Source organism: Zea mays, chromosome 5 (genome assembly GCF_902167145.1).
Source record: "Zea mays cultivar B73 chromosome 5, Zm-B73-REFERENCE-NAM-5.0, whole genome shotgun sequence".
Classification (NCBI taxonomy): Eukaryota; Viridiplantae; Streptophyta; class Magnoliopsida; order Poales; family Poaceae; genus Zea; species Zea mays.
The window spans coordinates 76,497,834-76,507,300 of NC_050100.1; the positions used below are offsets into that span (position 1 = coordinate 76,497,834).

At 49.4% G+C, this 9,467-nt stretch overlaps 1 protein-coding gene across 1 annotated transcript; it reads right to left on the minus strand.

The window, feature by feature from the left end:
- Window positions 1-930: 930 nt before the first annotated feature.
- Window positions 931-3,860, minus strand: LOC100273128 (putative RING zinc finger domain superfamily protein). The gene is made up of 4 exons (NM_001147575.1): window positions 3,528-3,860; window positions 3,184-3,386; window positions 2,227-2,579; window positions 931-1,693 (listed from the first exon to the last, which is right to left on the minus strand). Exons 2-4 carry the CDS (start codon window positions 3,371-3,373, stop codon window positions 1,166-1,168), a joined length of 1,071 nt encoding a protein of 356 aa, NP_001141047.1. The 5' UTR covers window positions 3,374-3,386; window positions 3,528-3,860; the 3' UTR covers window positions 931-1,165.
- Window positions 3,861-9,467: the final 5,607 nt, after the last annotated feature.

The window sequence follows — 9,467 nt, forward strand, 5'->3', positions numbered from 1 at the left end:
GCAGCAGCAGCCAGCAGGAGGAGGAAGAAGAAGAAGCCAGGGGAGGAGGAGGACTTGAAGTGCAAGTGAATGATAAAAAAAACGAGCGTGCGACAGCGGGAGGTGTGGTTTATGCTTTACTCATCCTCTGAAAAAAGAAAAACCAAAGGGAAGAGCCGCAGCTGCAGCGTACAGGGCCCCTCCCCTATTTTGCTCTCCTTTTTCCCCCTTGGCATACGTACATTCCCCATCATTTTTCGTGGCGTCCATTTGTGCCGCCGGGACATGGATGTATCTGCCGGTACATGCGTAATTATTTCTTGCAAGGCAATGCTAACAGTGAGTAGTAGTACGTAGTAGGTAGACGAGGCAACGGGACGCTATGACAGGCCGAGCATGCTGTGCGCATGCTACATACACGCATCCTTTCAGGATTATCCTCGTGGCTTCTTTCACGATGCAGGCGTATGTCGTCGTTCCATTACGAGAATACGCCGTGCGGCATGCGCCCGGCGCGGCCCATGATTGCGCGTCCACCATGTGCCTCCATTGCCATTGCCGGGTGCTTGGTGCCTGCAACTCAGATCCGGCCGGCCACCATTTCTTCTTCTTCTTCACGTCTGTTCTTTCTGACACAATTCCTTCCAGATTTTTTTTTAAAAAAAAAACAATTTTCCTGCTTGGCACGCAGCACGTACCTTGCACTCTTCATTTTCGGAAACCGACAAAAAAATAAACTAAGGCCGTGATCTCTTCAGCCTAAGCTGTATGTCGGGCGCGCCTAAACGATTTTTTTTTTAAAAAAAAAATGTTGCTTTGTTACGCTTTAATGCCAACAGAGCGAGGGCCAACCTTTTCACTAGAAAAAAAAAAGATTTGCAATACGCAAACCTGATCGTCTCCTTTACCATCTGAAGAAATGCCAACTCAAGGAAAAGCACGCTGACATGTACACCATCTAGTACTAGTTACTGTGTATACCTCCGCCCCGCCAACTTCGATCGATAGCATAGGTCCTTGTCAGGACATATTGATCTCCTCCTTTACCATCTGAAGAAGAAATCCCAAGTCAAGGAAAAAGTATGCTGACATGTACACCATCTACTAGTCACTGTGTATACCCCCGCCCTGCCCCGCCGATGATGATTTTGGTCGACACGACGTCCTTGCATAGCATAGGTCCTTGTCAGGACATGTTGATCTCCACGCTGCCGCTCTTGGGGAACCGGCAGACGGGGCACACGTCGGAGACCTTGTCGCAGTCGGCGCACAGGCAGAGGTGGCGGCACGCCATCACCAGCACCGACGCCTCCTTCCTGCCGCAACACCTGCAGGCCCCCAGCCCGACGGTAGCCGTGCCCCTGAGACCACCCAGGGCGTCTCCTCCGGCGTCGGGGCTTTGGCTGGAGGCTACATCCTCGCTGTCGCCCATGCCTTCTCTCGCGAGGTTGGTGTTCTGCGCCACCAATTGCATCAGCTTGTTCTTCAGGGTGTTCACGACCGACTGGTTGTACATGGCCGCTGACTGCCACGACTGCACCTCCATGGCGACCTGCCTCATCTGCTCGTTCAGCTCCTTGCTCTTCCTGTTCACCGCCTCCACCTCCAGTTCCTTGTCCCGCAGCTTCTTCCCCACCGCCTGATTGACGCTCGCCAGGAACGAGACCATCCACCGCTGGTTCGCCTCCTTCATCCGCTTGCAGATTTGGTCTGCCTGTGGGAGGAATAATGAATAAAGAACCAAGCAGAACGCAATCAATTCAAACGTCATGTAAACATACAGGATCAATACACTAGACTGTAAAATAAAGAACCAAACGCACTAACTCATATTCCTATGATAACATCGTATGCATAACTGGTTTCAAACGTTCTGCACAGAACTTGGAAGAAGCACAAGTCATTGTACTTCAGTGAGCCAAAGTATATGCCACTGTATATGGGCGTGCAAACTGCAATACACCGTTTTGTACTGTACACTACATTGTTTACAAAGTGAAGTTTTAAATAGGGGTGAGAATATGATATGGGAGGTGGGATAGGGAGGCTACTAGAGACAGCCTAACACAGCATATTGACATATCTCAACCATTTAAATGTAAAGGTGCACCACTGTTTCCATGGAATCAACAACCGAATACAAAATCATAAATAGTTAGTTCTATGTTCATTCCATCTTTGTTGCCACATAATTAAAACACGATATCCATGATTCAATCACAGAACGGAGCTGCATTGAATATTTACCTGGAGTCTCAAGTAGAAGTTAATCTCTTTGCTTTCCTTGTCCAGTTCAGCCATGAAACCATCGACACAGGACATCGTGGCAGGCAACGAGGCCATGCTACCGCTGCCAGATGTGATGGACGAATTGCGCTCATCGTCCTCGTAAGACAGCCTTAGACCAGTCGATACAGCACCCGGATTGCCAACACGTGCTAACCGGCCAGCACTCTGTTGGTGATAGTCGCTCAATGGCACCTGAAGCTTCAGCAAGTTCTCATTCCCTGCGCCGATGTTTGAAGTACTTGCTTGGTTCATAACAGGAAGGTGGGTGTTTCCAGTGTAATTTATATAACCAGCAGGACCAACCGTGGGGACTGCATCGGCAACAAAAAAAACAAAGGTAAATAGATTTTTATTTTTACAGTCAGGAGGGGGGGGGGGGGGGGAGAGAGAAGGGTTATAAATTAAGTGGTGTGGCAAGAACGAATAGCTTCAATTAGCCAATTTAACTCTGAAACCATGGACGCCAATGTGTAGGTCTATGAAAAGAAAGGCAGGGACAGGATACTAGAGATTTGCTATTTTGCCATTATTATCAGTAGGCTTCACAATTTTGACATCAAGACCACAAATCATAGGCAAAGATGGACACACGAACCATAAACAAGTTAACAAACTGAGTGGTAAAATACCAATTATTTCGTTTCTAGTGTTAAAAATTTGTCAAAACGACTCTGACAGAAAAAATTTCTAGCATGGCAGGCAGAAATATTTCACATGGCCAGTTGGTAAGCAGGTGGGATGCAGCATTGTGGCTACGGACACAAACCTTACTCTAGCACAAACTCTTTAAGGAACACAGAAGTACCGCAGAAGTATTGAACATATCTGGAGATAAAGATCTGCTAGTAAACGGTCCCTAGCCAGGAAAAAACAACGAAGCAAGCGAGTAATAAGCAGGTAGGTTATCCATCTTACCCGCGGCGCTTCCGAACAGCTGCAGCGCCGTGGAGTTGGCGCTGAACAGGAACTGGCTTTGGTTCTGGTTCTGGTTCTGGTTCTGGTTCTGGTTCGGATCCTGCATGGTGATGGCGGTGGCGGTGGCGGCGCCGGAGAGGTAGGCGGGCGCCAAGTTGCCGCCACCCATCCGGATCGCTTCCCCGTCCATCCCACTCCTCTCCCTGCCAAGCGAACAGAAGCTGTGATGTGAGGGAGTGCGTACGTCGGAGACATCTACCGCGAATTAAATCCGAGATGACGAGAGGAGAGCGAGCAAACGTCGATCGGTTCGAAAGAGAGAGAGAGAGTCTGTCTCCCTGTACCAAGAAGAAGCCGACCGCAGCAGATCAGACGCCGAGGCGCCGCAGCCGACGCCCTCCGATCGGGGGCAGGAATCCGCGCCGTTCGACGAGAAGCCGAACCCGCGACGATCCGATCGCGCGCTGCCCTGGTAGAAGAACGCGTGGAAAAAAATCAGGGAGGAGAAACAAAAAATCCCGCAACGCGATTTTGGGGGGCGGGGAAGCGGGCGAGGAGATGGTGGGATTGAGCCCCTGGAAACGGGGGCAAACGTACCGGAACCGTCGCCGGACTGGGGTTGGGTTGGATTGGACTGGGGAGCCCGGCGGTGAAGGTGCGGCGTTGGGAATTCCGCGATTTATTGCCGGTTCTTGTGCGCGTGATTGATCGATTGATTTAAGAAAAAGTTCACAGGGAAGAGAGGCAGGGGCAGGGGAGGAGGGATGGCAAGGAGTGGGAGGAGCGGCTGGCTCTCCCTCCACCGAGTTGGCCACGTCACTGGGCCCGCCCGCGAACGAACTTCTGTTCTGGGCCGTGCTTGGGCTGTTATGTTCTGGGCTGGAAGAACAGATGTAATGCTTTTGTGCTCAGTTTGTGGTGCATGTAGGCCCAGTCGGTCTGACTGGGCCCGCCCCCCGAACCAACTTCTGTTTTGGGACGTGCTGATCTGGGCTTAAAGAACAAATGTAACGCTTTGGGCTCAGTTTGTAATGCATGCAGGCCCAGTTGGTGTCGGGATAGAATTCGTATGCTAAAGTTGTCAAGCGGTTATCGTCCATCTTAAACTACTTTTGGCTCGTCAGCTAGTCTGGCCCAAGGTAACTCGAATCCGCTCGTTTCAATTTTATTATAAACTAAGTTTAGAGATAACAATAGATATATACCTGTCGGATAGTATAATTTTATATCTCTACCTATAAAAAAATCCTACCCGTCGGACCAAATAAGGTCGTGGGTATATAGACTCTTACCCATACACATATATGTGCGGCCATGCGGGTAATTTTACCGTTACCCATACCCACTATAAAAGTCTAAAACATTAATATGTCAGTCACTAAAAATGACAAACAAACACATAAAAAATAGCTCAGCTTAAAATACAACAAATCATTTGATTACATAACTTTGTAGGTAAAGCAACAGTAAACGGATAAGTATTTTCTATTACCTAGGACGGTTTTAATTACATGGTAAATAGCAATATCATGCAGGTATATTTTACTCATGTGTACACGATTATGGGTAGTACCCGCCCATACATGTACCCGCCTACCCGACGGGTAGAGATTCTAACACATTAGCATACTCGTGGGTAAAAAAAATCATTCTGCAACCGCCTTTATATCGGGTATTCAAGTTTTAGGTTACCATTGTCATCTCTTGCTGAGTTAGTATCTCAACTCAATTTGCTAACGAGCCAACTCGAGCTTGAATAAGCTAGCATTTGCCAGCAAATTAAAGCCTCCACTTGTGGTGGATGAAATGTTAAGTGTTGAACTGTGATAATTTGGTGTTGAATTGATATGATATATAAATTTACGAGTATTATCACTCTTTTTAAGAATTAAATTGATTTAAAAATCAACTGGCAATTGATTATAGTGTTATATATATTGCATACTTTTTTGCTCATGAGTTAAACCATACATCTCGAGACCATAAACAAGTCGAACCGAGCTCATTCTATGGCTCGGACCTTTTAAGGGTGTTTGGTTTGAAGAGTCCATCCATTCAAAATGAGGTGTCTGTCATAAATGCTTTGTCGCTATGGTATTCGTGCCGGTCAAACTTTCTTAAGCTTGACTAAATTTATAGAGTATATTATCAATATATGTATCTTCGAATAATTTTACTACAAAAAAATATATCCAAAGATCTATCTAATGATATTAATTATGTACTATAAATATTAGTAATATTTTGTTATATAAACGTGGTCAATTTTTTTTTTTTTAAAAAATAATTCCTCAGAAAATGAGAACGATCAACATTTGTGTGCGGAGGAAGTGTTAGATTATAAGGAATGAAATAGCGATTGATCAACTCATTCAATTCCATAAACCGAACACGCTATTTAATGAGTCGAGTCGGAATAGCTGGCTACTTTAACAAGATAGCTCGAGATGGGTCGAGTGAGCCAGGCTGCCAGTCCAGTCCTGCTGATTCCGTGATATGCCTAGCTACATTATACCAAGTAGTCGATCCCATTAGTTTGGTACTAGTGGTACCTGATTACGAGGCTAAACTAAAAAGCAACGTCAAGTAGTGAATCCTGCTCCTACTCCTATTCTAGGCAGCTAGTGGCAGCCAATGAGCCAATGGGCACAGGCCACAGGCACATCCATCCGGTCCCCCAAGGCAGAGGCCACAGCACAGCACAGCACAGTCCCTGCCTGTGTGGCGGACCGGTGTCCCCATGGCCCATGGCGGGCACGCCGGGCACGGCGTGCCATGCGGCGCTTGTCTCTTCCGCGGAGAATCTCTCGCGCTTGCGGCTTGCCAATTGGAAAGCATGCATGCATGCATGCCATTGCCATGCCATTATTGTCAGTTTGTCACCCACTGAGTTGAGGGAGGAGGCGCAGAACCAGAAGCCACTCCTTCCTCTGATGAATCGAGCTATCCCACCCAGCCTGAGCCTGCTCGAGTCCCTTGAATTGAATGAATCCTCACGTCCTTTCTCGGCCATCGGGGCAAGCGAAGGTTGCCAAACAACAGTGCCGCCACTTTCTCGGGCTCCGTTCGTCTTCGTCCCCAGCATCTGCATGCACGCCACATCGTCTTCTGCATCACCGATGCACTGCGCTGCCACTGAGTCACGCTGCGTGTACTTACTAGTAGTGTTTATTAGTCTTGGTATGAGTATTGTTGTATTCGATCCATGCACACACACTTTGGCTCCTGGCTCCTGCAGATTTGGTTGCCGTGCGTGCCGCATCATCATGCCATTGCCATGTGTGCCGGCAGATCGCGAGCCCATATCATGCGCCTTTCTATTCTGCAATGGCCGCCATACCCATACGCACAGAATACGAGACCCAAAAACAAAACAAGTAGTACGTTTTGACCCATCCATGGCCCAGGCGCACCGCAACCGCAGTGTGATGCTTGGGATTATGGGGCATGCATGCATTCGAGCTAGTCAAGGCATGCAGCAGGGGTGGTGCGGTGGTGCCGAGGATCACAGTGACCAAAGGCAGGATCCATCTCGAACGTATTCCGAGCCTAATTGTTCCCCTTGACCTGCTTGCTTCATGCATTCTGCTTGGCTGGCTGGCTGTCTTTCCATTCTGCTAGTTCTGTATATTATGGCTTGTGGATTCTAATTAAGTAATTTTTCTTACTATGTGTATTTATAACTATATATATAAATATATATAAAGAGAGAGAGAGAGAGAGAGAGAGAGAGAGGGGTCTCTATATAAGTTTTCATTCAGGACCCATGAAATCTCAGGCGGCTGTCTCGGGAGGAGATACAGCTAAGTGGACACTGAGCAGAGATGGTGTAGTATAATCACGTCACACTGATCTCGTCTGAAACGAAGATACGTGGTGAGTGGACGTGATCATGGTGACCAAAAGCAGGATCCCTAGCTTGTACAAATTAATTAAAGACGGGAAGGCAAGGCCTTAGGATATCATCATCACTGTACAACTAATCCAGTAGCAGTATAGTATTATACTAGTACTAGTATATATTTTCAGCCTTGACTTTGCTTGACTGCACGCATATATAATATACGCATGCATGCACTGTCTGAAGTACAGTGGACAAGCGTGGCGGCTCCTCGTCAGACGTACGGTCTGAACAATGAGGAAACAAAGGATCAGATGCTAGCTAGATCCCCTCTCCAGCCTCTTTTTCTACTGTTTGCGTGATCTTATGCTTTGTTGAGGGAATCATGCGTAGCGCGTATCGAATAAAAACTGATAAAGCAGATAATATAAGCGAGCCGGCCGGCGTCGCAGTGCTCTGATGGAGATCGTTGACCAGTCTAAATGTCGAGACGGTCCTTAACCGTACTCTCGCTCCATGCAAAGGCTCGGGGGCTACTCTCGCACCAGGCTACGGCCAACCTGTTGACCACATCAACAAACCAGCGTAAAAACTCGGAGACTGATCATGCACCCGGGCTACGGCCAGGCCGCATGAGGAAACAACAAGGCTGACCGAGGCATCACAAAAAAATTAAGACCTCAGAGGAGTCAAACCACTCCTCCGAGGCCTCGGGGGCTACACCCGACGGGTGCGCTCGCGCGCACCCATCAGAACAAAATACGATCGAGACGGGCCGGTCCCCTTGCAAAAATCTGGCAGAACCTCCAAGTGAGTACCTACACTCCCTTCGAGGCTCGTGGGCTACTGTCGGGTACCATAATTAGGGGTACCCCCAATGCTCCTAAACACGGCTGGAAAACGTCTTCAGAACAAACCATAAACAGCTGATAAGGCATGGTTCAAATTAAGGCCTCGTCTACCAAGGGACGTGACCTCATCCGAGCCCAACCTCGGGCAAGGACTATAGTCCCGAACGGATTCACGCCTCGCCCGAGGGTCCCTTCAGTCAGCAGACGCACCCCCGTCTCACCCGAGGCTAAGCTCGGGCGAACTTTGTCGTACAGCGACCTCGGTCGGATCGCCCTACCAACCGTCCGTATCGCATGCGCATTTAATGCGGGGATCGCCTGACACCTTATCCTGACACGTGCACCTCAGTTGGCAAGGTCGAAGTGACCGCAGTCACTTCGCCCTTTCACTGACCGTTCTGACAGGAAAACAGCACTATTCGCCCCGCTCCGGCTATTGTGCCAACCACCAGGGTAAGACTAGCAACAGTAAGTCGTGACCTCTCCCAAGTTCAGCCTCGGGCATGACAGGGAGCTCCGCCTCGCTCGACCCTTAGCCTCGGCCTCAGCCCCGGCCTCGGAGAAGGTCTCCGCCTCGTCCGACCCTAGGCCTCGGCCTCGGGGGAAGGTCCCCGTCTCGCCCGACCTCGGGCCTCGGCCTCAGCCTCGGCCTCGGGAGGAGTCACATCCTCGCCCGACCTCAACCTCGGCCTCAGGAGAAGTCTCCGCCTCGCCCGACCTCGGCCTCGAACCAACTACGCTACAGGGGATACATCATTACCCTACCGCTAGCTAGCCACCCTTCGCTGCGAAGGAACAAGACCAGAGTCACATCAAACTACTCCGATAGCAGGTAATGATGGTTCCCCGCGTGCGTCCATGACGTCGATGGTTCTCAGCTCCCTACGGAAGCAAGGAAACGTCAGTAGGATCCATGCCGCACCGCCAGCTGCGCCTCTACAGGGCTTAAGGCACTTCTCCGCCAGCCACGTTAGCATACAACTACACCCCCATTGTACAGCTGGGTCATCTCCTTGTATATATAAAAGGGGATGTCCATGGCCTTCGTCTTAAGGCACGCACGGACGCACACAGGGACGGGGCGAGCGAAGAGAGGCAGGCAGGGTAGGAGAGACGCGGAGGAGGCTAAGGCTAGCTCAGACAGCTCACCTCGAGGCCAAACCCTCTCTCTCTCTCGCTCTCGCTCTTTAGCGACGCTTGTAACCCCTACTACGAGCACCCCGGTGCAAGATCATATAAGCCTCATCCTCCCGCTTGTGTTCCATCTTGCATCAACTCATCTGGGCAGGGACACACAACGACAAAGTCACTGGTCGGTTGACGGTCCTCGCGGGTCCGAAACGCCGACAGATATATATATATAAATATACTAGATGCATATTTTTAGCTTTTATAAGAAATCCGAAAAAAATACCGGAATAGAAAGAAAACACAGAAACTAAACTACAAGGGAGTATTAAAAAAAGCAGAAAGAAATTTTGGCTGCTTATATGCACGTACGATCGATTAGTTGACTCCTTGACGGGCGGGCCTGGAGGACCCTGGAGGGGCGCGTACGGAGGGCGGCCGTGACAGGTGACGACGCGGGGCGG

What these genes read in the sequence shown, in the direction of transcription:
- LOC100273128 (NM_001147575.1), bottom strand. Translation starts at nt 3,373, where the DNA reads ATGGACGGGGAAGCGATCCGGATGGGTGGCGGCAACTTGGCGCCCGCC. An exon ending in GCTGTTCGGAAGCGCCGCGG is followed by an intron (nt 2,580 to 3,183) that starts GTAAGATGGATA and finishes TTGCCGATGCAG; the next exon opens with TCCCCACGGTTGGTCCTGCT. An exon ending in ACTTCTACTTGAGACTCCAG is followed by an intron (nt 1,694 to 2,226) that starts GTAAATATTCAA and finishes TTCCTCCCACAG; the next exon opens with GCAGACCAAATCTGCAAGCG.